The 27,760-nt window shown below is 40.5% G+C and overlaps 4 protein-coding genes across 4 annotated transcripts; all 4 read left to right on the top strand.

Annotated features, from left to right (window-relative positions):
- Nucleotides 1-737: 737 nt before the first annotated feature.
- Nucleotides 738-3,646, top strand: LOC118409113. Its single transcript, XM_035809979.1, has 7 exons — nucleotides 738-889; nucleotides 1,345-1,485; nucleotides 1,711-1,991; nucleotides 2,153-2,234; nucleotides 2,343-2,609; nucleotides 2,807-3,043; nucleotides 3,531-3,646. Exons 1-7 carry the CDS (start codon nucleotides 823-825, stop codon nucleotides 3,644-3,646), a joined length of 1,191 nt encoding a protein of 396 aa, XP_035665872.1. The 5' UTR covers nucleotides 738-822.
- A 785-nt stretch (nucleotides 3,647-4,431) lies between these two features.
- LOC118409112 lies at nucleotides 4,432-9,906 on the top strand. Its single transcript, XM_035809978.1, has 5 exons — nucleotides 4,432-4,508; nucleotides 6,327-6,467; nucleotides 6,923-7,185; nucleotides 7,519-7,600; nucleotides 9,665-9,906. The coding sequence occupies exons 1-5, from the start codon at nucleotides 4,445-4,447 to the stop codon at nucleotides 9,904-9,906; spliced, it is 792 nt and encodes a 263-aa protein (XP_035665871.1). The 5' UTR covers nucleotides 4,432-4,444.
- A 1,804-nt stretch (nucleotides 9,907-11,710) lies between these two features.
- Nucleotides 11,711-22,331, top strand: LOC118409900. Its single transcript, XM_035811273.1, has 5 exons — nucleotides 11,711-11,821; nucleotides 20,318-20,455; nucleotides 21,101-21,372; nucleotides 21,515-21,596; nucleotides 21,772-22,331. The coding sequence occupies exons 1-5, from the start codon at nucleotides 11,761-11,763 to the stop codon at nucleotides 22,200-22,202; spliced, it is 984 nt and encodes a 327-aa protein (XP_035667166.1). The 5' UTR covers nucleotides 11,711-11,760; the 3' UTR covers nucleotides 22,203-22,331.
- Nucleotides 22,332-23,545: 1,214 nt separating this feature from the next.
- LOC118410648 lies at nucleotides 23,546-27,230 on the top strand. The gene is made up of 5 exons (XM_035812440.1): nucleotides 23,546-23,651; nucleotides 25,035-25,175; nucleotides 25,645-25,907; nucleotides 26,158-26,239; nucleotides 26,361-27,230. The coding sequence occupies exons 1-5, from the start codon at nucleotides 23,591-23,593 to the stop codon at nucleotides 26,747-26,749; spliced, it is 936 nt and encodes a 311-aa protein (XP_035668333.1). The 5' UTR covers nucleotides 23,546-23,590; the 3' UTR covers nucleotides 26,750-27,230.
- The last annotated feature ends 530 nt before the right edge of the window (nucleotides 27,231-27,760 follow it).

Genomic DNA, 27,760 nt, shown 5'->3' with positions numbered 1-27,760 from the left:
GTGTACTCAATAGTATTTCCCTATAGTTCCTAAGCCAGTAGAAATCTCTTCCGGTTGTCCATATCAGCTCAAGGCAATCAAAAATAATATACTATATGTGAACAGGAGAAGGAGACAGGTCCACATGAATTATTTACGTTCATGGACGTTGTTAACTGATATACAAGATTCACATGCATTAGTGGCAGCACGTATTGTCAGCAGTTCCCGGCCGAGTCATTCACGTCTATAGTTGATGGCGTCTCACTCGTACACTGCGACAGCCACCAGTGTGATGATATGTGGCAGCTCACGCCATTGACCATGTTTACAATGTTGAGATGAAGATTTACTTTACTTATTAGATTTAGGAGAGTGCACAAACTATAGTAACTACACTATAGTAACAAGACAGAACAGCCACCGGCACGATCTGACATATTCATGAGTATACTTGTATTGGCTTGTTTTTGCCTAGATATCAAGGGTTTGAACGGACCGAAATCAGTTTGCAACACTTCCTAATAACAACTCTTTATGCCACATGTAACAAATCCCTACATTCTAATCACATATTTGTTAACGGATTGGAGCTACTTGTAAGTTCCCGTCGCTTTTTAAAGAGCAGCCAGGATAGACGAAGGTCATTTTCATTTATTTACAAAATTAAGAGTACAAATGTGTCTTAATGATTTATGGCACTGATAGCTGCTAAGCAAGTTGTCAAGGCCAGTGTGATTTGCTGTGACTTGTTGGCTACATTGCCGTGAGGTATCCCGGTATACGTAAAAGAGGCAATACTAAGTACGACACAATTTTTTATGTAAGTTTTTGGTGGTCATAATGAAGCTGACACCATCGGTGCCGTTCTTTCTCTTGTATCCGTGGTTTGTCTTCACATCCGCTTCAAGTAAGTTGAACCTACGTGCTTTCTATTATCTTCGCCGGAAAATGCAGTTAAAGTCCCATAGTATACTAAACCTATTGCTTCGAAAACTTGGCTCGACCTAGGTACTGACGTGAACGGGGGCAAGTTACCTGCCGTTTCAGTCTTCATTACATATGCAAATATCTAGATATAATACCTAATAATATAACGATTGCTACTCATTTGCGATGTTTTACACAATGAATCAATTCTCGTTCTCATTGTTGGTGTAAAAACAACTGCATAGCATACACTTTAAAGTTATCCCCGTCAGCTTCAGGGAGGGAAAATGGCGCCTCGGGATATCAAACGATAAATCATTATACACGTTGCACAATGTCCTGATTTGAGATTAAGCCCTATAAACATTACCAAATATCAAGTTAATTGTCTGATATAGCATTTTTTCTTTCCTATCTATGTGCTGATATATCTAGTTGAGCTGGATGCAGCTGACCAGTACAGATGTACCTTTGACAGTAGCATTTGCAGCTGGACAATAGAGGGCCCGGTGTACCATGGAGGAGCGGCTGGATGTGATTACGGCTGGCCAGATGAAGCCCTTCATGGCGTCACCGGTAGGTTTATACCTGTTTTATCCCCTATTTTTACACGTACATTTTTAGTATGGATGTCCTTACTATTGACAAAAGTTCAGTAATTAAATGATATCTAGCTGCCTGTGTGGCTTAAAGTTTTGAGCTCTTATTCCTGATAATTTAACAATCAAAACACAGGAGAGTAGCTTTATGTAATCGTTACCATTGTGGGACATGAAAGTAAACGTTTATATCTTCTTACAGCTCCTGGCATGTACATTTGCTTCTTTCTGGACGACTTACACATGATGCCGACCAATTTTCCAAATATAACCTGGGCCCGATTTACCAGTCCAAACATCAACACTACCCACCACGTGGTGTTAAGCTTCGCTATCGGCACCGTGAGGCCTCCTACATCGACGTACCTTAGCGTCATCTTGGTGAACGAGACGGGTACGGAGACGCTGCTGTGTTCAACCTCTGACCTCCTTTTTCCATGGCAACGCGTATACGTTGGTATTGTGCAGTCTGGGCCTTACAAAGTGAGTGTTAGTATTTTCATTGTCTTGTCAAGCGCCTTGTAATGGAATATCCATGTGACTTGGTCTTTCTAGTAGGGCAATAGTTCTCTATATAATTTTGTTGTCTAACCACATAAGGTTCAATATTTAACGCCTTAATAACCATTTCTTGTCTTTTTCAGATTGTGATTGAAGGTATTCCCGACCCTCCTTTCTACCCAAACTTCGGTATCGACGACTTAACACTGACGGCTGTTCAAAATGGTGAGAATAATTTTGTTGTTCAATACGTTTTCCTCTTCAAACACAAAATTCCATCCTTTTACTGACAACTTTGGCAGTATTTGAATACCGGCATGTGTACTTTTCCAGCTACTGCGAATGTGGGGGTACAGACGACTAATTGTTCCACAGAGATGCTTACCACAGTCCCCATGACAACTTGGCAATACAACACCACACGTCCCATGACCAGTGGTCAAGTCCATACCACAACGCCTACTGCTGGTGGTCAGGATGCGACAGCATTTCCCCAGACTAGTGGTCAGCAAGTGACCACATTGCCGATGGCCACCAGTAACAATACGCCCACAGTGCCTACAGCCAGTATTCAAGGCACGTCTACCTTTCTTTCTACAGGTATTAAGGTTTGAATACTAGGCAAAGCAACGTTACGTATATGGACGTAACCTTCATTTACGTAATTCGTAAAGTCCCTTTAAAAATGTTATGATAATCAGGCAGTCAGGAATTCCTATGGCTCGAATTTTTTTCCTTGCTTGACTGCATATGTGGATGTTGGGATAAACAAATTTTCTTGATGTAATTTCTTACAGCGACAACAGATGTGGCGACAGGATGCACATGCGCTAACACTTGCCCACCGGTAGGCTCGGAATTTCCACACATGGCCACGAATTCTCCCCATGGAGACCCTGTTGTCGCGTCCTCCAGGTCTTCATCAGGCGTCGACCCCGCAGTCTGTGCAGGCATCGCTATCACCACCGCTGCTGTAGGTGTTGTGGTCGGAGTTCTGGCAACGCTTCTGGTGCATCGTCTTCGGAATGGAACAGGCAAGTTGGTGCAATCATCATGGCTCCTTCAATTGATGTACCTACTTTTGGGGCCAATGATAATATATATGCTTTGGTTAAATTTACCAATTTACCAATTAACCACGTAACTGGGATGATTTTATGGATTGAATGTCTTTCCTTTACAAGGGACACGATGAATTTAACCACAATTTGTAAAGTCAAACATTGCGGTGTGTGTTGAAGCTAAGTCTGTTGGTTTTCATCGTATAAACTGGTGAATAGTTCTTCACAAGCTTCATCAACAACGTGAAAAGGGATGCCTAACTCAGCAACTACACAGTAGAGTGCAACTACAACAGAGTTTCGCTCACTCAAGACAAGGACAAGTGTGGAAAGATTATTAAACAGAACCCCCTGTGACCCGTGATGACATCCCCAATGGTAACGTTCAAGGTTCGAGGTTCAATTCTACTCAATTCCTTTAGCCTATTAATGATTGTGACTGTCATTTTGTTTTCTGCAGAAGCTTCAGAAGTAAACGGTACAGCTGGTCATCGACAGAATCCCTCAAACCCCTTGTACGGCATCCCTATGGAAAGCCTTTCAGCACACCAAGATTCAGCGAGTATCAAGACTTAGCAGCGCATGAACAACCAATGAAAAATAGAGAGGATAGACAAAATCTCAGATGTCTTTATCTATGCAAAACGGAGTGAGAAATTTGAAATATACGCTGAACTGTGCGGTGAAGATGAAGAGCTGAAGGATTGCTTCGAATCTTAAAAGTAAATGTTACTACGGACGCTGATACTTTAACAGCTTGTGTTGTTTAATTTAATCTAACTGAATAAACCCGATCTAGACATTTCGTCAACACTTATATGTATTGCATAGCAATGTAATTATTATTCTTTAGAGACACCAGCACTATCATATATATCTTGTCCAGCATGTACGTAGCAATGCAGACAGACTACCCCTTTGAAGTAACCGCAATCAGTTGGCATTGACCAACAGTCAGCCCTAACTACAAACAATCAAGCACGTACCATGTACTCATTTACCACCTGGTCAGTTGAACTACTGGGCCACCGCCGCCTTAAGCCAGACATCTAGATGATAAGAGCACGAATGCGTAATTAAACTTAATTGGACTGATAGCTGCCAAGCACGATGTCAAGATCAATGTGTGTGTTGCTGAGACTCATTAGCAACTTAATCGTAAGGTCTCCATGCACATGCGGTCACGGCATTAGTGTCCGTGTATCCAGGTGTAGGTCACGTTAATTGGACTGATAACCGCGATACAAAATTGGAAATCAGTGTGTATTTTGTCGTGACGTGTTAGCAACCTCGAACGTATCCCGGTTCACACGGTCACATTAGTCTATCTGGAACTTACTGATTTTCTGTGTGGTTATTCTGTTGGTCGTCATCATGATGAGACTTACACTAGCGTCCATCCTCCTGTTGTCGTGGTTTATCTTCGCAGCTGCTTTGAGTAAGTACGACTTACAGCTACATCTAATAATTGAAATGAATGCGAAAAATATCTTTAATTTTTTCCACATACCCATGATGTTGGAAATGGGTACTTGACTTTCCGAGTATGTGTACTGTAAAGACTAGAACAGTCGTTAGAAATTCGTTTGAATCATTATTTTGCTCAGTCATTAGAGCCATCAAAATTATTATCATTAAAGATATTATCAGATGCGATATCAGTTTCATGGATTTGTAATGTATATTTTTCTTAAAAATTTCTTCACAAAAAAGCAAAGCGTATCACAGCAAACACATGTATTATGTAAAGTTACCACTTTAACGTCGTCTAGCTTATTATAAAATAAAATTTACATACTCAACATCTCTAAAACCACTACTTTTTTCGGCAGAAAATATTTGTTCGAATCGCTTCCAATATTTCCTACACACCCCCCCCTCTGCATCATTGTTTCGCACTCTAAAATGACTAATGTCGAATGACTAATGACTATGTACGATATTAACGAGCTACAAAATCCGTCCATAAAATAGCTAACAATAGTCCCAATTTATAAAATCGAATGTATTTTAACTACAATTAAAATTTTCATCACTCAGACATCAGTACAGTACAAAACAGCAGAAAAATTCGAAACAAATCCCAGAAACGGATGTTCTCCCATGTTGTTCAGATGCCCACAGATTTGGAATGGCTTATTACAATCTTATGTAAAGGAAATCCATCTTTAAGAACTTGCCCAAAACGTACGTAGTAAATAACCAGTCATTTACTTAATTTTCTAGTTATTGTTGTTGTTTTTCAACCTTGCGTAGTACTAACTTGTCACTTTTTAAGTAATTCTTAAATTTAATCAATCATTTGCGGTTTAGAAATAACATTTAACTCAAATACGTATAGTCCCCTCCCCTATGACATTTCAGAAAGAAATGAAATATCTGCCCAAAGATTTCTGGTTTTCATTGACAGTATTGTATGTCCAGGGTATGTACAGGGTAGATTTTCGTTTGTATATTATTTTGGAAATCTTTATTGACACAAGAAATGTATAACATATTGTTTGTTTTGGTGAATGCTAATCAAAATTCATCAAGCTTGAACATATATAGAACATGGCCCTTAAATGTGCACTCTCACTGCACTTGTGTCAAGCTTCCGTCACTGCGGGGTTCGTTTACTGTGTCACTGTTTTGTTATTTTCTTGGATTTTTTATAATTGAGATATTGCGTAATTCGTACAAGTATGACTAAAGACGGCAAAATACACAAAAAGTAAGAAAATTCGTTCTTTATCTCTGAATTTCGTTGAGTATATTTCAAACCCCGCATTGACGCAAGCTTGACGCAATTGCAGTGAGAGTGCACCTTTACCTACTTGAGACAGTACCAAGTTCCGTCTTGTGCGAGTAAGTTGGACTTTTATTGCCTTAAAAACAGCTCAATAAAACGATAAGAGAACTTCTACCCCTTAATTAAGCAATGATTAAAGCCACATTAGTAAACCTCAACTGAATAAATCAATGTGTACGTGACCGATAACATTAAACAGTGACATTATTTGTAGACTAATGTCTTGTGGATTTATCGCACAATAAGGTATTAGCAGATGGAAGCTAGTTCTCTATTGTCACATTTTATTACTTTACCAGTATATGCACTCAATGGTCCCTTGACCTTTTTGTCAGCTGTCCCAAGACACATACACGAATACGTTTACATAATAAGGTACAATATAGCATACCAATTTGAAATTCGATACCAGTTCTATTGCCAATACATTCAGTCTTTTGTTTTTCGTGCCTTTGTTCTCCATAGTTGACCTTGACAGTACGGACCAGTACGGATGTTCTCTTGACGTTAATGTCTGCGATTGGACTATAGAGGGTCCAATTTCCCATGGATCCGGGGCCGGGTGTGACCATGGATGGCCAATTGATGCACTCAATGGATCTACGGGTATGTACATACATGTATAACGTCGAACAATTTCGCTTGACATTAAACATAGTGTTTTTCAACGCTTTATTATATTCGCGCGATCGAACTAACAGCACTGAATATGTACACCAGTGATGTAATCCATGATACGAACATAATTTGCTCACTTATCGCGGTACGGATATTACACAAGTCTAATCATTCTTACCAACCCTTTCTTTAGTAATGATATCAAACAGTATTTTATTTTGTCTTAGACCAGGGGACCATGGCCATGTAGTTTTCACCTTTATCCGATTAAAGTGTCATGTGTGACCTTGTCATTATTAGAATGTTTTAATGGTTCTAGTTGTGAATTGTGTTCGTTAGTGTAGAAATCTGGTACCATAGTTAGTATATCATAATGAAACTTTATCAATATCATCATTCTGCCACTGCTCGGCGTCTACAATTTCTTTTTTTAATCTTCACAGATTCCGGCCAATACATATGTTTCTTCTTGGAGGGCCTGCCTCCGGGCACCAACAAAGCTCGATTCGTCAGTCCAACCATCAACACAACCCGCCATGTGGTCCTGAGCTTTGCTATCGGCACTGTCAGGCCGCCAGACGCCATCTACATGAACATCATCATGGCGGACGAACACGGCCCAGAAGAGCTCGTGTGTTCGACCTCTGACCTCCTGCTCCCATGGCAACGCATACAAGTAGGAATAGGGATGTCTGGACCTTACAAAGTGAGTGCTTAATCCTAGCTTGACGATGTGTGAAGTTGAACCCTTGTCCAAGTATTGTGAAATAAACATGATTATTTCTTTGTCATACGTCGTTAGTTGAAACGGTCCTTCGCCGTTAGTTGAAACGGTCCTTCGCATGTGTCATTGCCATTTTCTGCCAGTCTTTTTCTTGATGGTCTCTGTCCATAACGTTTCTGTTTTTCTTCATTATTCATTGCTGATGTGAACTAACTTTGAAAAAAAATGCGAAGTAATGATCAATTTAGGTAAAAAAATCTGGCTACCATATAATAGACAGACATCTATAATTGTTCTGTTCTTCTTCTATTTCAGATCATCATTGAGGGGGTTCCAAATCCTCCCTTCTACCCTAATTTTGGTATTGACGACTTGACACTCACAGTGGCTGACCCTGGTAAGTATTTTATGATGATAAATTTCCAGTCCTCTTATAGACGAAACTCATATATTCTGGGGATCAGAGGTCTTTATTGGTGCCTGTAATTTCAAAACGGCTTGTGTTACGATCACCAGATTTGCAGGAGATGATGTACTAGTGAAGTTTTATATTTTCTGTAATTTTGGTATCGTAATAACGTAATATGACGTAATTATGACGTCATAATGTCATATTTTGGGCTAAAATCGTCTAAATATTTCATTTTCGCTATACCTAAAGGTATTAAACAAAATGATGACTATAAACGGTACCTTCTTTGGTTTTAAGTCTGCCAAGTCTTTTGTTGCCAATGACGACGACGCTGACGCCTGTATGACGTCAGAAAATGACGTCATTTGTCCGCCATCTTGGATCGACAAGCTTGAATTTTCTGAAATACGTTTTTTTCTACATATAACCCCAAAACCCAATAGAAGTGGACTAAAAGGGTTCAAATGATTGTATTTTGTAAGAAAATAAAAGATTTTGACGGAATGTGAGTAAAAATAACATGTATTTAACGTTGATGATGGCATTGTCCGCCATCTTGGATTATGAGCCATGACGTCATCAAATTAGCATAAATTATGAATATTTAATTAGAAATGTAATTTAAAATTACGCAGGATGTTAATGATATAGATAAACAAGTGTGGTCTTGCAATAAAACCATGAAATCTCATAATTCAAACTGAAATTAGTAAATTTGGTAAATATGCCTGTCAGAAACCCGTTGCCATGACAACACGAAACATTACAATTTCAAAATTTTTTCGCAAAATTGTTGCCAACAATATTTTAGGAAAAGTCACCAAGTTTCGTAGTTCTAGCACACGTCGTTCGGAAGTTATAGGACGTCAAAGTTGGCGCGGGCACTTTTAGCCCCCCCCCCCCCCCGGTCTGGATAGGGTTAAACCCTATTCAGACCGGGGGGGGGGCTTTTGAGGCCCGCGCTAACTTTGATGTCCTATAACGCCAGAACGGCTTACGCTAGAGCCACCAAATTTGGTGAGTTTTCCTAAAATATTGTTGGCAACAATTTCACGAAGTTTGACAAATTTTCCATTTTTTCGTGTTGCCATGGCAACCGTTTGTTGACAGGCTGTTTTGCCAAAAATCTCTATTTTTGGTTCTAACAATGTATTTTTCACATTTATTTGCTATATTACTGCTATTTTGTTACATAAATAAAATCTTATATTATCTAGCATATCTTTCATAATTATATATGCATAAATTACGCTAATTTGATGACGTCATCAGCCCAAAATCCAAGATGGCGGACCGTATGGCCAGATCAAGAATAACGAGCTAATTATCCCTTAAAATTTATAACTACCTGGTATTTTTTCATCAAAAACCATCTAAATGAATGAATTGAGTCTATTTCCATTGCCCTTTGTGATTATTTGTTGCAAAAAAAGTATTTTTAAAAATTCAAGGTGGTGGATATAATATGGCGGAGCCCAACTGGTATCTTAGATGTGCATGACGTCATTTTATGACGTCATTTTGACGTCATTGATGTTGCTATTGGCAACGCAAGTCGTAATAAACATTATTATTCTGTTATCTGCACTTGTTGTTACATTTTTGTAGAATAACTTGAAGTTTTCTGAGAATACCCTTTTTTCATGGGTCCGGCCAATATAATCAAATTGATGACGTCATAATTACGTCATCTTACGTCAACGTAACGTCAAACGTCAAATACTTGTCAGATATTATGTCGATATCATGTCCTAAAAATTTGGTGGCCCTACGGCACGTCGTTTTAGAGTTATAGGACTTCAAAGTGGAGGGCCTCAAAAGCCCCCCCCCCCCGGTCCAGGGATGACCAAAAAAGCCCGGTCTGAATAGGGTAAAGATAAGATATTTCAGAGGTATCAAGTCGACGGACGGTGGCCTAAAATTGAAATATTTTCGAAATATTTTTAAGCCACTGTCAGTCCACTAAATGACGCATTTTAAAAAACGGATATAAGTTACCTCACGTATAAAGGTGAAATGGCATCCGTTACATACGCTCTGTGTTTTCAGGTACTACTACCGCGGGTGCGCCAACAGCCAAATGCTCCCTTCAGGTGACGACTCCCTCCATGAGTACCGCTACGGAAGCCGTACAGGGCGGAACTAACGGTTCTACGGACATCGTTCTCGTTCCCATCGTGTTGGGTTCGGCGGGAGGCCTACTGATAGTGGGGCTGGGCGCGTTCCTTCTGTGGAGGAAATATGTGAGAAAAGTGTCTCCGGATCGCGGAGAACAATCCACAAGTCCATAGCGAGGCCGAATTTGTCCCTATTGAGAGTTTCAAGGGGCAATCCCCGACAAATCCTACGTCAAAGACGTACTCTCTTAGTGTGGTATGAACAATGTGTTACCTCCGTCAAAACGGAAGTATATATATTTAGTTTCCCACCTCTCTGTCTGTCTGTTTGTTGTTTATTAGTTTCTTTGTTTGTTTGTTTGTTTGTTTGTTTATATAGTGTGTACGAGTTGTCCAAATTTTCCAGTCTGAGGTGTCCGGATTCAGATTTATTTCGCGGGTATGCTGGAAATGAATGTTGTCAGTAGTCCGAACAGGACATGTACGAGTGTAAAATGGACATGTCTTTGATATATCTCGAGAATTTAAAAAAAAATTTAATTCTCAAAACTCCAGTTAGAAGCTCTGACGAAGGTGTCTGAGAGACATCGAAACGCAGGCAATGTAAGTACCTGCTGGTTGTGTAAAAAGAATTCTCCTTTATCCTATATTCTACCAACCTGATGAAACTATTTTCGGATTCAATTTCTTGTTTAGGTAGTCACAGGCTCGGGCTAACCGATTGAGCAGAAATGTGTGTATTCACCATGTCGCAAGCCTTTTGCTAGGACCAAGCATTTCTGTAATGATAATGCCCAATAGACAAGTGAAAGTTAAATTGAAAAGAAAAAAAGAAAAGTGAAATTGGCATAGCCTTGGATGAGCACGTCTGACTGTAAAGCGACTAACACTATGCACTGTGTGTCATTGCAGCAAATTGGTTGTACATAGAGCACATGCCTTATCCACATTTCTACCTTGACTTCAGTGCTAGTTTATTGCTGATTTGACATGTGTCTTTGTATATGACCTTTAACTCGAGGTGCCCTGCGACGGTTTGGTGACTTCAAAGCGGCCGAAAATCTGACATGTCGCTAATGAATTTCATAGATGATATAACAGTATCCTGTGTTTACACATTCTCTCGCTGGCTGGGGTTAATGACCCCTCTTAGCGGTGGCAGCTGTAAGGCCGGCCGCTAGGAGAGCTAAAATAAGTCTACTATTTAGTCTGGCTAATATAAGAGAACCTTTCATGCTCTGTATGTATGATTGTCTTTCAAATCATATTTCTATATCCTTCATCATCTTCCAACTATTAAAGCTTGTCGCTCAACAGTCGCTCAGGGATCTCCGTATGATTGAATGGTGACATAAATGACTACAGTTGTGGAATGACTGTTCATCCCGATAAAGTAGTATTTACACCCTAACCCATTATTCATTGACCTTAGTTGTACATCTTACAAGTTACGCAAGCTAACTAACAACTTACTTTATCGCTACATTTGTAGCGCATACAGTTCAAGTAAGAATAAGTTCAGTTTCATACAAACATTATGATACTCGTAGTTCCTAAGCATGGCCAGGAAAAAAGTAATCAAACCCCAAATGGTTTGCTGCGGTAAAAAAGTGACACGCTATGGAGCCCCAAATCGACCTTAACCTTCACCTTAACAATCCATATTGACATATAAAGTATCATTACAATCAATCTAGAGGTTCTAAAGTTATGCTGACATTAGAACAACTATCCAGAAATACAAACAAGAACACACAGACACAGCAAAAACAATACCACCACTTTTATGGAGGTAAAACAGCCTAGTTTTAGAATCCCTGCACCTGCCGGTAACAATCACATGGAGTGCCGATTCGTCATTAACTTTATGGCGGTACTAGAGATTGCCTAGCAACATGTTGACAGTGGGTGTTTACTTTGTCTTTATAAGTATGAGCACACCGGGGCTTTTCCATACATACGACCAATACGTCTGTAGCTAGTAGGCAGCGGTTTCCAACATTCCACGGTACTGTGCAGGTTTCCGTCATGAGCCATATACCATTGTTCCTTTTCATGTTCTCGTGGATTGCCGTCACGTCCACTACAGGTAAGCTTGTCATCTTTAATGTTATAGCATGGCTGTGTTTGTCTTTCTTCTTCCATACCGAATTCAAAGTTACTTAGTAGTTGCCAGCATCGTTTATACACTTCTTGAATCATTCAATTTACATTTCCTGTCGTTGAATTCAAGTCCCTGGCGTGTTTGAACTTAAGTTGTATTTCTATAAATCTAAGAAAGACGCCAATTCGATATGAAGTTGGATGACTTCTTATAACAATGTCGTGATTAATGGCAACTTAAGATGAAATATTTGCCTTGATCTTGAACCTACTACGGGCTACAAATCTCGCTTTAAGATGATAAACAAAGTCTATGTGAGTCTGTAAACTGGTATGGATAGTCTCTACCAGACTCTATATGTTGCTGGAAAAACCGTAAAAATGGAACAGAAAGAGGAGTAAGCCGGCCAGAGAAGTACAGCCGGCTAGGAAACAACGCTGTTCCCTAGCCGGCTGTACTTCTCAGGCCGGTTGCCCCTCTGTTTGTTCCATATCTACTGTTAGACTTATAGATAGTACTGGCTAGTGTGATCGTGGTACGCAGGGAAAAGCCTAACTTATGCGCCCAAAAGTTGAGTGCTTCGTCATTCTGAATTGTTCCCCGTGCTCTGCTTGGACCACCTTTCTGCCACATGACGATTGCAGAGCGACCGTACAGTGACCTTAATTGCATTTCTTCTGCCATTAATTCTATAATTTACATTATGCAATGTGAACAAGTATGATCTAAAAATACACAAAGTACTTTTTTAAAGCCGTTCTTTATCTATGAAATTCATTGATCAATCTTTGGTCTCTCCGCGAAGACTCTATCGGAAGGGGAGGAACGTTTTATGGCGTTCAAAACAGTCTCATAAAAATCTCGACGACGAAACTTAAATCTCGATCAAAGGTTTGCTGAAATTAAGTCGGAATGCTTATGGTGAGTAAATCTGACACTTACGGTAAATAAATCCATTATCAGGTGGCAGATTAATAATGTACCGTAAATCTATTCAATATTTTAGTCGGTAATCCTAGCGCTTGGGGTGAGAAAAAGTCTTCTTTACGACACTTAATTCCAACGATGGGAACAAACATTGTTGTCTCAAATGTTAGGCATCAAATATAGTAGAAGCTGTTTAATTGCACACCCCTAGGCCTTTTTACTTTTTCAGTGTATTTCGTACAAAAACCTATTTTCTGCAACAATGCGAACTTATCCAGCTGGACCTCATCGGTTCGGGATTTTAGGATTCCACGCAATTAACAGAAGTGTGTGGTAATCCGTTGTGCATTTAACTGACTTCCACTGTATTTCAAATGATGAAATTTCTGTTGTTAAAAGATTTACAGTAATATCTTTAATCTCGTAATTGTCTTGTGAGTTCCGTTCATAGCAAATAGCGTTATGTTATGTTCTGATATAATGAATTTTCCCCGTGTGCCGGCTGTTGTAGTTAAAGCCCCGGTCACAAAGCGCGTACGATTCCTTGCGATTCCTTCCGATGCGCAGGATAATCGCAGTGCGACGTAAGTCGGAAGAAAATCGGAAGCAATGGTTTAAGTATATAAAGCCGTGGTCACAAAGCGCGTAGTGGATCGTACGATGAGGTCATAAGAGCGTGCCTGCGTCAATCGCAGTGGATCATAGTAAATCGGGGAGCGTGGTATGGCGAAAAATAGAGCTGAAATGGATTTTGAACATGTTCAAAATTTCGCTATCGTCGTAAGATTTTATTTGCCCCCATAGCAGAGTTCATTACGGCAATTTTTGTCTACTGATGAGGTTATAGATTTATGATTTTTTAGCATGTTGTGATGGTTTCAGTTTTCCCTGATATTGTCGATATTGACGAAAAGGGGAAATATATCAGTCGCAACTGCCACAGTCGCAACCAGAGAACAGCGCGCCCCGCACAGGTGATGCAGACAATTGTTTGATCGCCTCATGCACGTGAGTTTATAATTAGATCAAATCTCAGCTCTCGTCGGTCTTGGGTCAGTTTACCATAATCGTAATAACCATGGGGACAACTCGAACATAAAGGCAGGCTCTATGAGTCGGAAATATATATGATATAATTCTTATCATTTGATTTTTGTATGATGGCATCTTTTTGTTGATAGCATATCATGATCATGACGATCTTCGAAAGAGCCTGACACGTAGAGCCGGCAAGCAGACCGAGATAACCATACCAGTACTCACGCTTGATTTGAACTTTTGCTTGTAATACTCTTGTTGTCATGGTCTTTTTAAATTTATTTTTACAGTTAAAGATATTATAGGAAGGTATTAAACAGCTATGTCCACATTTTGTTGGTTAAAGAAGCACAAAAGCGGTCAGACGGCTATACAGAAGAGACACAAGTGAAAAATCGTGCGACGCTGGAAAAATTTTGAACACCATCCGATGCGTTGCGATGGCTTGCGATGCTTACGATTTTCTTGCGATGTACTGCGCTCATCGTACGATATGCGGAATAGTCCATCGCAAGGAATCGTACGCGCTTTGTGACCGGGGCTTAACCTGGACACCACTGACCAGTACAGATGCACGTTTGACGCCGGCTACTGTGGCAGTACGACAGAAGGTCCGGTGTTCAACGGACCGGGGCGGTGTGATCATGGATGGCCAGATGATGCAGTATATGGCGTGACTGGTCGGTTGAATAGTTTCCTTTGAGATTTGCCATCACAGTTACACAAGTAATGTTTTAATAGATACTCGCTAGCAGTCCCAAATTTTCGGACAACACATTTTCATATTTGAAACCACGTACCATGATAGGTGAATTTCTCAGATTTAGATTATGTATGCGTTTTTTTAACAATCACGTGTATAGACAAATATGTACTGTATTTAGATGTAGAATGCATGATTTATCGATTTCTAAGTTATAAGTTAACATATTTTCAAATTTACGACAGGAAAACATTTAGTTAAATTTGTAACTGTACTGTTTTTTCAGCTTTCGGTATGTACATGTGTTTCTACCTGGAGCATCTGCCCGGTATGTATCCAGGTTTGAACAGAGCCCGTCTGACCAGCCCAACCATCAACACAAGTCGCTCAGCAATGATAAGCTTTGTTGTCGGCACTGTCCGGCCGCCAACTGGGACATATCTTAACGTGTTTTTGGTGACGATGAACGGAACAGAATCTCTGCTTTGGTCGACCTCTGACCTTATCTCTCCATGGCAACGAGTTGAAGTACGAGTGGCACAGCCTGGACCTTACAAAGTGAGTGAATGTATACAAGTATACGTATATATGTGTGGAAGCCACTCACTAGATGTGTGAAAATATGTGCTGTCAAATGTCTCTTTTACAAAATATGGTATGCAAATGTTCATAAACTTGGTTGACTTTCATTTCAGATCGTGTTCGAAGGGATTCCAAATCCGCCATTCTTCCCAAATTTTGGTATTGACCACTTAACGATCACAGTGACTAATTCTTGTGAGTAACAGAACTGTTTACGTTCTTCTTAATGTATCTTTAATTTCATATCTCTCCTATATACATGTACCTCGATACGACAGACAACTCGTAAATATCTGACATCTGTTTCCGCGCTCATCTATAGTGTATGTCTTTATTTTGTAGCTACCACGACCGAGACCATACAAACACATGAGATTGTAAGTACAGTTCCTACGACACGGAGCCAATACGACGCCACGTTTCCCACAACAAGAACTCAAGAAAAGACCATCATACCTACTACCATCCCTTCCACCATTAGCGAAGATATGACCGTCGTTTCTGCAACCAGTGCTCATGAAGAGACCACCATACCTATGACTAACATTGGTGATACGAACACAGTTCTTACAACAAGAGGTGAGAGTGAAACAGGGTGTACATGCGCTGCTACTTGTCCACCGGTGGGAACGGAATGTCTGCACATGGCCACGATTTCTCCCGATAAAAACCCTGTTGTTGGGTCAGGCGTCGACCCCGCAGTCAGTGCAGGCATCGCTATAGCCACCGCTGCTGTAGGTGCCGTGGTCGGAGTTCTAGCAACGCTTCTGGTACATCGTCTTCGGAATGGAAAAGGCGAGTTGATGCAGCAATCAAAGTTTCTTAACCCACAGAAATGGTGTCCAAATGGGCCCTAAAATGTTTTGTTTAACATTTTGTTTTTCATTTTTTAATCGGTGATCTTCGGACATACATTACTTCGTCAATAAAATAGGAATATTTGACATGTTAAAATGATATCTATTCCGCTAATTATCATAATCTTTAAATGTATCTACTTTTACGACCAGTGTTGATTTCTGTGCCCTGATTAAATCTACCATTAGTATAAGGCGAAGCTATGATGTAATATATATTGAATGTCTTTCTTTTATAAGGGTGAGTCAGAATTAATAAATCACAATTTGCATGTGATGAGTCCAACAATGCGGTTTGTGTTGAAGCTAAGCCTGTTGGTTTTCATTGTGTAAACTGATGAATAATTCTACATAATGTTTGACAAAAACTTAAAGATGATTCCCAACTCAATAACATCACCACATGGCACAGCAGAGCTTCGCAAACTCATGAATGACAAGCCTAGGTACGGTGGAGAAGAAGAATGCATTACATGACCCGTTGTCCACTTTCAAGGTTAAAGCTTCAATTCTATTCCATTTCGTTAGCATAGAATTGAGATGAATAATTGTGACTGTCATTTCGTTTTCTTTCAGAAGCTTCGGAGGTATACGAGGATGTAAACGGTACAGGTGGCCCCCGCCAGTCTCCCTCAAACCCCTTGTACGACATCCCCATGGATAGCCTTCCAGCACACCAAGATTCAGAGAATGTCTATCAAGACTTAAAACCAGCAATATACGAACATCTAAAGAAAATTTGAGAAGATAGTGACGATATGTTAAGTTCTGAACAATTGATTCCAATCCTACTCAAAGTATGGTGAATACCTTGATACCCTCGTAAACCCGTTCTCGATATAACTTGTACTAACATTGTCCTTGTTTATTATTGTATTGTACCGAAATCACAGAACATCCATTGATTCTTAAACAGATCAACACTACAGCAGTGGAATGACAATTCATCACAATAAAGTTGTGTTAACACCCCAACCCAGTATTTTATTGACCTTAGTTGTACATTTAGCAGTTACAAGGCAAGCTAACTGACATCTAACTTCATCGCTACATTTGTAGCACATACAGTTCAACCCAAAATCAGTTCAGTTCAATACAATCATTATGATTGTTCTCATATGACCATAGCATGCCTAGGACAAAAGATACCAAACTCCAAATGTTAAGCTGCAGTAGAACGGTGACATGCCAGGGGGCCAAAATCGACCTTGACCTTCGTCTTACCAACACCTCCCTTACCAACCCTTACTTTAACACATAATATCATTACAATCCATCCAGAGGTTCTAAAGTTATACTAAGCACAGATATCCGGAAACACCACACACGCACACACACACGCAAAAACAAACTCCGTTTTATGGAGGTAAAATAGCCTCGTTTTAGAACGATCCCTGCACCTGCCGGTAACAATCACATGGAGTGCCGATTTGTCATTAACTTTATGGTGGTACTAGAGATTGCCTAGCAACATGTTGACAATAGGAGTTTACTTTGTCTTTATAAGTATGAGCACACCGGGGCTTTTCCATACATGCGACCAATACGTCTGTAGCTAGTAGGCTGCATTTCTGCATTCCGCGGTACCGTGCAGATTTCCGCCATGAGGCATGTATCATCGTTCCTGTTCATGTTCTCATGGATTGCCGTCACCTCCACTACAAGTAAGCCTGTCTTCTATACTATTATCGTGTAGCATGTCTGTGTACATGTATGTATTTCTTCTTCCATACCAAATTCAAAGTTACTTAGTAGTTGCCAGCATCGTTTAAACGTTTCTTGAATCATTCAATTTACATTTCCTGTAGTTAAATTCAAGCCCCGATCTTACGACAAACATGTATTCCTATAAATCTAAGAAAGACGCCAATTCGATCTGACGTTGGATGAGTTCTTATAACATTGTCATTGTCGATCTTGAACCTAACCTACTATAGGCTGAATATCTCAAATTAAGATGAAAAACACGAAGTCAATGTGTGCCTGTATACTGCTATGGATAGTTAGTCTCTACCAGACTTCATAGGTTGCTGGGAAAACCGTACACATGGAACAAATAGAGGAGCAAGCCGGCCAGAGGTGTACAGTCGGCTAGGTAGCGCGCTGTTTCCTAGCCGGCTGTACTTATCTGGCCGGTTGCTCCACTGTTTGTTCCATTTCTACGATTCTTCCAGCGACTTTGGAGTCTCGTAGAGACTAATGGATCGACTACTGGCTAGTGTGATCGTGGTACGCAGCGAAAAGCCTTAAACTTATGCGCCCAAAAGTGGAGTGCTTCGTCATTCTGAATAGTCCCCCTGTGCTCTGCTTGGACCACCTTTCCGCCATACGACGATTGCTGAGCGACCGTACAGCGACCTAAATTGCATTTGTGCTACCATTGATTCTATAATTGGAGCATTATGCAATGTGAATAAAGGATGATCTAAAAATACACAAAATTTAAAGCCGTTCTTTATCAATGGAATTCATTTATCAATCTTTGGTCTCTCTGCGGTCGAAGGGGGAGGAACATTTTATGGCGTTCAAAACAGCCTCATAAAAATCTCGACGACGAAACTTAAATCTCGATCAAAGGTTTGCTGAAATTAAGTCGGAATACTTATGGCGAGTAAATCTGACACTTCAGGTAAATAAATTCATTATTAGGTGGCAGATTAATAATGTACTGTAAATCTGTTCAATATTGCAGTCGGTAATCTTAGCGCTCGGGGGAAAATAGAGTAGTTAACGACACTTGATTCTTACGATGAGAACAAACATTGTTTCCTCAAATGTAAGGAATCAGATACTTGCAATGATGACATTTCTGGCTGTTGACTAATGACCTATTGTCACTTATTGATAGCCATCAAGTAGAAGGGGTGGCTTATGAGCATAATAGACTACCTCTGGCTGGCAGACAATTAGCTGTGGCGGAGTCAACAAGAACACCTACGAAATAATTAAGTCATATTTCCGAAGAACTGCGACTGGTCTCACAATGTCTCGACAATATGGGTTTGATAAATATTGCAAAGAGATAAGGACTGTAATGGCCAAGAGATAAGGACTGTAATGATTATCAAAAAGCATGAACAAGAAAAAAAAAAGTAGGAAACTGCCTGGCAGTTGTATTCTGTTAGTTCTGTCAATAGTGAATAGCGTTATGTTATACCCCCATTCCACTGGGACGGCGCTCTCGCGGCGCTCTCACAGCGATGGCAAAGTTGACCATCGCGGTGAGAGCGCGGTGGGATCGCCAAGGTCGCCATGGGAGCGCGGTGAGAGCGCGGTGAGAGCGCCGTGAGATCGCGACGGGAGTGCCATCGCGGCGAGAGCGCCGTCACCACGGCGATGGTATGGAGCCCTGCCATACCATCGCCGTGAGAGCGCCGAGGATGGCGATGCAACAATGATCGCCGTGAGAGCGCCGTGAGAGCGACATGAGAGCGCCAAGAGAGCGCGGTGAGCGCCAATAGGGCTAAACAATGGTATATAATAGGCCCCATTCCACTAGGACGGCGATCTTACCGCGCTCTCGCTGCGCTCTCAACTATAGTTCATGCAGTCTTTATTCTTGAAGAAGTATATTTTGATGAATTTTGTTGTCAAATCATACTTTTGTGTCATGAATCACTTCCTAATAAAATCATGGGTTAAACAAATTGGACAACTACACATACGGTGCTTTATTCAGCGTTTCGAGTCACAGGATTAGATATAACACAAATTGACGAGAAAGAACTCGGAGAAAATGTACAATGAATTAAATTGAGATAGAATAGAACACAAAGGTTTATTATGCTTATTTTTAAATGTTAACAGAATAACACTTTAGTTTTCATGTTCTTAACCTGTAGATTGAGATTATAGAAGACTTATTTTCAATAGATCAAATCGTTTCACTATTCTATAATTTACGATAATAACCTGGCATGATAATGATATTCATTTTGAACAAGTTACATGGCAAATTTAATTTAAAAAAAACAGCAAGTCAAGCTGAACGACTCTACAGTGAGCAAAATTGGATTTGTTTACAGCCTTGATTTTGTAATTTAAAATTACGTAAGACGTAAAAGTATGACTTGAAATACAATAAAATACACAAAAGGTAAGAAATCTCGTTCTTTATCTCTGAAATTCGTTGAGTAATCTTTAAAGTTCTTGGCAGCCCATAAAAATTGCTGTCCTTTGAGTTTTCCGTCGCGCTGAGAGCGCGCTGACGTCGCAGGAGAGATTCCACTAGAGCAGCTTTTTTTGCCATCGCGGCGCTCTCACGGCGATGGGGCAAGTTTGCCATCGCCGTGAGAGCGCGGTGAGAGCGCCGTCAAGTGGAATGGGGGCCTAATGAAATAGTGTTCTGATATAGTTGATTTTTCCCTGTTGTAGTCGACCTGGACACCACTGACCAGTACAGATGCACGTTTGACGCCGGCGTCTGTGGCTGCGGGATAGAAGGCCCTGTACACAACGGACCGGGGTATTGTGATCATGGATGGCCAGATGATGGAGTAGGTGGCGTGACAGGTTTGTTTGTTCAGTTGTTGGCATCGCAGTGACACAAGTAATGTTTAAGCAGCTATTAAATGTACCTAGTTTTCCCAACCTTTTTGGCAACGTATACCGAATTTTGGGAACCATATACCATACGTGGATGCCTAGCCTGTTTAGTTTGAACATGTATTTATGAACAATTATGTAATAATAATAATGGTTTATTTGGTCCATTAAAAGTGTACAGAATAGCAGGACTCAAAAAGTCGGCCCTGGATTGCTCTTGTACTCACATGATACTTTAATAACAAGGACGTCCATTTAAAATCGTTCACAGTTATCAAACGTATTACAATATATACATTGGGTTGACCGGTAAAATCGACAGTTAAAGCAAAGGTAACACAGTTCATGAGATCAGTAGTCGGACGATGTGCGGAATGGTACTGTTCTTATACCGCTCCGTTCTGGCATTGATAGTGGTCAGTTTGTTGTGTGATCTGGTACGCCGTCCACTGGTTTCACCTCGGGTTGGTGTATCAAGACAATGACAGAGGACGAATGCATGGATTACAAGTACGATATTACACATTTCCAATAGTCTACTTTATGTGCCCTAAAGTTTCCTACATGCCATGTAAAACTTAGCTAAACTTGCAATTGTATTGTTTCTTCCAGCTGTCGGTGCGTACATGTGTTTCTTCCTGGAGCATCTGCCCGGTATGTATCCAGGTTTGAACAGAGCCAGACTGACCAGCCCAACCATCAACACAACTCGCTCTGTAATGATAAGTTTTGCTGTCGGCACTGTCAGGCCGCCAACAGGGACATACCTCAACGTACTTTTGGTGATGATGAACGGAACGGAATCTCTGCTTTGGTCGACCTCTGACCTCCTGTCTCCATGGCAACGCGTACAAGTGGGAGTGGTGAAGCCTGGACCTTACAAAGTGAGTAGGTGTATAAGTAAACGTAGATCTGTGTGGATACCACTCACTAGGTGTGTGGAAATATGTGCCGTGAAATGTATTTTTTACAAAACTTTCCTCATTGTTTGCATTCAGTGTTTATGAATTTTGCCTTTCATTTCAGATTGTGATCGAAGGGATTCCAAATCCACCATTCCTCCCAAATTTTGGTATTGACAACTTCACGATCACTGCGACTGATTTTGGTGAGTTACATACGGACATATGTTCTTCCTGAGGTATCTTCGATTTCAAACCTCTCCCCGATACATCGACAGACAACACGTAAATATCTGACGTCTGTTTCGGCGCTCATATTTTGTCTATGTCTTTATCTTATAGCTCATGATGAGAACACCGTACCTATCACTAACATTACAGATACGAGCACTGTTCTTACGACGAGTGGTAAGAGTGAAACTACACGCATGACGAAAGTTCCAACAACGAAGACAACAGGTACCCCTCCTTCAACTACTCATCAGGAGGGCACAACAAGCGTCATCCCTGTTTATTCTACACCAAAAGCGACGAGCTACTTTCCCCCATCGACGCTCAAAGACGAGACCACCAAACGTGTAACCCCATCCAAGACTATTTCGACGACGTCCAACTTAGAAAAGGAACCAACAAAATCCGCTCAGCGTGGAGAAGGCGGTGTGACTAGCTCCCAAACCGTTCCCATCGCCGTCGGCACAACGGGTGGGTTTCTGGTCGTTGCAATCGGGGCGTTCACTATCTGGAAGAAGTACGCCAGAAAACCAGTAGTTTCTCCTGAGACGTATACCCAGGATAATCCGTTAAATATCTAAATCTCCGACTTTTAGACCAAATTGGCCTCGATGTAGTATAATCCATATGTTCCAGAATGAATGAGTACATGAATGTGCTTTTTACATGTGACAGCTAAAGGAGTTTAATGTCATAAAACAATAAACCAATTGTGATGTTTTGCCCCTTAATGCCTCATTTGTGACCTCATTGGAAATCGGCCTGCAGTATGATCTGAGCTTCTCGTCAATAGACAAAGATTTGAACAAGTGTGGTGATGGTTGCGATAAGTTTGGATCATAAAGTATATACGTAGCAAATGGCTGTAATACAAGATTCCAATGCCAACGTCATTACATTCATGGATACATAGATAGATTATGTAGTTAAGAAAGAAAAGTCTAAAGACAAGACCACTATCTGCCGGTAAGATGTATGGACTGACCTTAATTGGTTGCAACGCATGAGCATATACACGCCTTCCAATTACACTATCCTCATAACTAGAGTACACATACAGCTTTACGGTGCACACACCTTTGAGATAGTGCGCGACAAAAATGTGACGAAAGGGTCTCGAGGGTCCGTGTTTGAGTTCAAATTTCTCATAATCTGTTGCGAAATGGCATTTAATACTGGCATGGCTAAAAAGCGTAAGAAGTGATGTGTTTTTGGTGCAAATTGGTTTTGGGCCCGAGGTTCACTTCCTTGTATTTCTACGCCGTTGGAAGTGCTTCGCCCGTTGACCCAGATTCACCGTCCATATGCGTTCTGTGAGCCGTGTTGCTATGCCTCGCGCGTCGGGTTATGGTAAAAATCCCAGTGTTACGATTTTTCTTATTTTTTGCTTGATTAATCCTAGGTGTATTCTCTTTCAGACAATCTCAGTCATTTTCATGACTAAACTGTAGGTGATGGGTTTATTTCCACGTTAAAATTTCCTTTTTTTGCATACTTTTTACGTGAAAAAACTTTTCTCCCCCAAATATTACGAAAAGTAGAGAGGGTGAAGAAACTGAAACCCGGCTGTTCTTAAAGCTGGAGTGATACCCTTCTTTCCAATATACGGCTTTTCTGCTTTAGATTTATTTTCTTGAAGAGACGGCCTCTCGACTTGAGGGTGCGCAGCCTCGAATTGAGACCCAAAACAAACTGGGGTGTGCACCGTTTATAACCCAGTCACCAGACTTACTCCATTCATTGACGATTTATCGTCTCCTTAACAAACACTTTAAGTACCCAGAGGTCATTAACTTTATCGCTGTAATGAAAATTGCTGAGCAACCTTTTCTAACTAGAGTGTGTACTTTGTGGCGTATTAGGTTTAGGGTTTCTAATGTTATATATATGCCATACGTACAAGGTCGGCATGAGATCATTTTGTCACATCAAGATACAAAAAGGAAGCGTAGCTGAATCCGTCTCCGTCATGAAGCTTTCGCCGTCATTTCTTCTCCTGTTCTCGTGGTTTGCCGTCTCAACTGCTTCAAGTGAGTATGATCTGAATTTCTTGACGCATGGCGGTCAATATTGATTTCCAAGCAGATCCTATGGTAGCATAAGATAGTATCAAAAGCTGCCACAGGAGTGAAGCCGGCCTAGGAGTGTGTTTGGCAAATGTACATCTCTTGGTTGACTACACGTCTTGGCCAGTTTTGTACTTTCTGTATCTATCTGTATCTGTATCTATATATTCGGTATAACCACCCTTCGGCGTAACACACCAGCTTCGCATGCACGCGGTGCGGCAGCAGCTGGCTATATCAAACTAAACGACTATCTTATGCCATCGTAGGATCTGCTTGGAGATTATTGATTAATTGACTCTATCTGTCTGTATACTAAGCAGGTTTTGGTAGATTTCCTATGACACCCTTTCAAGTTGCGCAAGAAGATGAGTCAATGCTATGAGTCCTTGTTGGCAGTTAAAACGTTTTACTTGAATCAAAGCCTCCTTGCGTCTAGGTTTACTCTAAATTCGATGACATTTTAAAAGATTTTTTTTTTATTCTTTGTCGATTTTAACCATCATTTTTCAATGTTGTTTCAACTGCGAAATTATATAATAGTATTTATGTATAATCAATTTTTTATGAAACGGCAGCAAGCGTAAAATGACTGAAATGGGGCATCCCACAGTCATCGTTGATTTGGTAGCCCAACTAGTGCCACGTACCAACTAGTATGTGTTAAAATTTTATAGCGTTGAAAACAACACTATAAAACTCTCGATGTGAAGTTTAAATCTACCAAATGTTTGCTGAATTTGAAGTAGATATGTATGGTTGAGGTAAGTGACTAATCCAGACTTTGGCATGCTATGCTACGGCCATTTGTCCGCGAAATAAGGCCTGCCTGAAATGTTTGCAGAAACGGAAAAAAGGTGTTTTGCCTTCAGGCAAAAAGCGTTTTACACTTTGTGAAATCCCAGCTTAATAATAGGACGCCAAATAAATACGACGTGGAAATAATTAAAAGGATTCTATATACTTTGTGGAGTCCTAACTTAATAGTAGGACGCAAAATACGACGTGAAAGAGGTACTGTTTGGCGGAACGGCATGCTATGCTACGGCCATTTGTCCGCGAATCAAGGCCTGCCTGAAATGTTTGCAGAAACGGAAAAAAGGTGTTTATCAAGCAAAAACATATACAAATTATGCTTATGACTAATTTCTTGAGTGTCTTGTTGCTTACTTTTCCATTGCACTTTTCGTTCCTGAAAGTTGACAGATCGGAGGCCGGTGTGAATTTTTACCAAACCTAAAAATCAAGGCAGGAACACTTCATACACGTTAAACTTTTCTGCAACCGTCCGCTTATTGTGGAGCTCATAATTCGATGTCATGATTCCTTCCTTGTGTTCTCTGACAGTTGACCTGAATCTCGGTGACCAGTACGGATGTTCTTTTGACGCTGATGTCTGCGGCTGGGCCATAGAAGGCCCAGTCAACCACATGGGTCCGGGTGTGTGCGATCACGGGTGGCCAAACGATGCACTTCAGGGTGTTACCGGTATGTATAAAATATTATAAAAGTTTGTTAGTTGTAGTTGTGAGCATATTTTGCTCACAGACACTGTTAACCAAATGCAAGTGAGAAAAATACTTTTACTGGCGTCTTAATCGCTGCACTTTAACATTAGCTATTCAGCCTCCATCATAAAATTGATTGATGGTTTGTTTAGGCATGACTTGGGGAGAGTCAAGTCTCTAACGTACTAACTAAAAATTTATAATAGGCTAATGTTAGATTTCCAAACCGGTGCCAGGCTGGGCTGTTTGTGGAAAAGAAAAATAGAAATGTAGACGTACAAATGTATACAAATAATGCCCACAACTATTTTCTTTATCTCTTGTGTATCATATGCATACTTTTCGTACAGTGCAGTTGTTTCCTATGAATGATGATGAGTCAATGAAATCTGCTGCTGTTAAACAAATCAAACAACATTCTGAACTTTCTCAACGCTTGATTGTTTCAGCCCCCGGTAGGTACATGTGCTTCCACCTGGAGAGTCTGCCTGTAGGCACGGACAGAGCCCGACTGACCAGCCCGGCCATCAACACGACCCACCCTGTAGTGATGAGCTTCGCCGTCGGAACAGTCAGGCCGCCCAACTCTACATACCTCAATGTCTTCACGTTGAACGAGACTAGTACAGAGCGACTGCTTTGGTCAACCTCTGACCTCCTATCCCCATGGCAACATGTACTAATTGGCGTGGTGCAGCCAGGGCCTTACAAAGTGAGTGAATTCAGATACGAAGTTTTTTTTCATTGTCAAAAAAACAACATCCCGTCTGCAAATGTTTTTATCTTGATTGGATTATAAACTCGATATATAGGTGGTGCTAAAAACATTGTGTTGAGTATCTAACGTCATTGCACTTATTGTAAATAAGTTCTATTTGACCAATGTCGTTAGAATTCATGATACCTTTGTGCACTACATCAACATGCGAACCTTGATCTACTAGTACTTTCTACCACCTCAGGTCGTGATTGAAGGAACTTCGAATCCTCCCGACTTGCCAAACTTTGGCATTGACAACTTGACCCTTACTGCTGTTGAAAATTGTGAGTAAAAAAAAATGTTGTGGCCATCACTCTTGGAAACATTTCTTTCGAGCGTTATTTTTTTAGACATCCGATATCTATGGCATCTATAAAAACCCATTCCCAACTCTTTTTTCTTCAGTAACTACGACCGAGGCCATGCCAACAACTGAATCTTACACCGACAGTGTGAGCACAGTTCTTATGACAGGTGGCCAAGACGAGACCACTTTACCGGCGATAACCGACAGCTCACATAATTCCGCATTTAAAACGACCGGTTACACAAAAGAAACGTCTAAACCATCTGACCCTTCCAAGACTCCCTCAACGACGTCTAAATCGGAAGAGGCACCAACGGAATCCGCCCAACGCGGAGACGCCAACACCATCCCTATCGCCCTTGGAACAACGGGTGGTATCCTGGTCGTGGCCATGGCAATCGGCGCGTTCGTTCTCTGGAAGAAATATCCCAAGAAGGCGGTAGTGTCTCCAGGCAAAACTCCCGAAGTTCACGACCAAGTCCCTTAAATGAATTGATTTCCAACTAAAATTAATCTAAATCTGTTAAAATGGCCCCTAATCAGTTTGTAATTTTGTTGCCCTAACCTATTGAAACATTCAAATAAAATGAACACTTTTTTTTCTTTTAACAAATGAGCTTAAAATATCAAGTGGAAGTTGAGGTTATAGAATTCAGAGGACATGGACGTTTAACAACGCGGCGAGTAGAATCGGACAAAAACATGGAAACTAAGATGAAGAACAATTCAATTAATGCTACAACATTACTAAATAAAGTCATATGCTCTCAATCCACCCAAAATCAAAAGATGTGGACTGTCAAAGATATTGATAACGCAATTTCGTTATTTCCTACTCTCTATATTATAATGAGCACAGCAAGTGCAGTGGTATGACAAGAAAATATGTGCCTATAAGTAAGAAGTTGACTCAACATACGATGCCGGACGGGCTTTTCAAGTCTTGAAAACATTTGTAGCATAGTAAAACTTCTTTTCGACTTTTCACACATAAAATGGACGATACACAAGTGAATAGATGACAAAAAGCCTGTTACCGAATTTGAATCAAATTAACGAGCGTACTTATAAAATTATAATGTATAGTTGTTTACATTCGTGATGTATGACTCAAATGTAGTCAAAGTACATGTACAATGATACAAAACTCCACGGAAAAGCACCAACACACAATATCACATCTGTATAATATAACCTCACTTGAATATAGAATATAGATAGCACCAGTATGATAAGAGGTATGAAGAGGTCGTAACATATTTGTTTAACTAGCTCGTCGCAAAATCGAAAATTTATGCTTGACTGCTATGATACTACATGTATTTCCTGAGCTACAGCTAGAGTGAAGAAGTCCCAAATTATGTTACCAAAGTTTGTTTTAACGTAATACTATTCTTGTTCAACAGCATTCAACGTAGAGGTATTTGTATGTATGAATATGATAACATCATCGAGATGTACTAGCACCTTTCTGTGTGAATGTTAGCAGCAAGGTTTC

This window comes from Branchiostoma floridae, chromosome 2, assembly GCF_000003815.2.
Source record: "Branchiostoma floridae strain S238N-H82 chromosome 2, Bfl_VNyyK, whole genome shotgun sequence".
NCBI lineage: Eukaryota > Metazoa > Chordata > Leptocardii > Amphioxiformes > Branchiostomatidae > Branchiostoma > Branchiostoma floridae.
The sequence above is the reverse complement of the archived record's forward strand: the minus strand, read 5'-3'. Positions and strand labels throughout refer to the sequence as shown.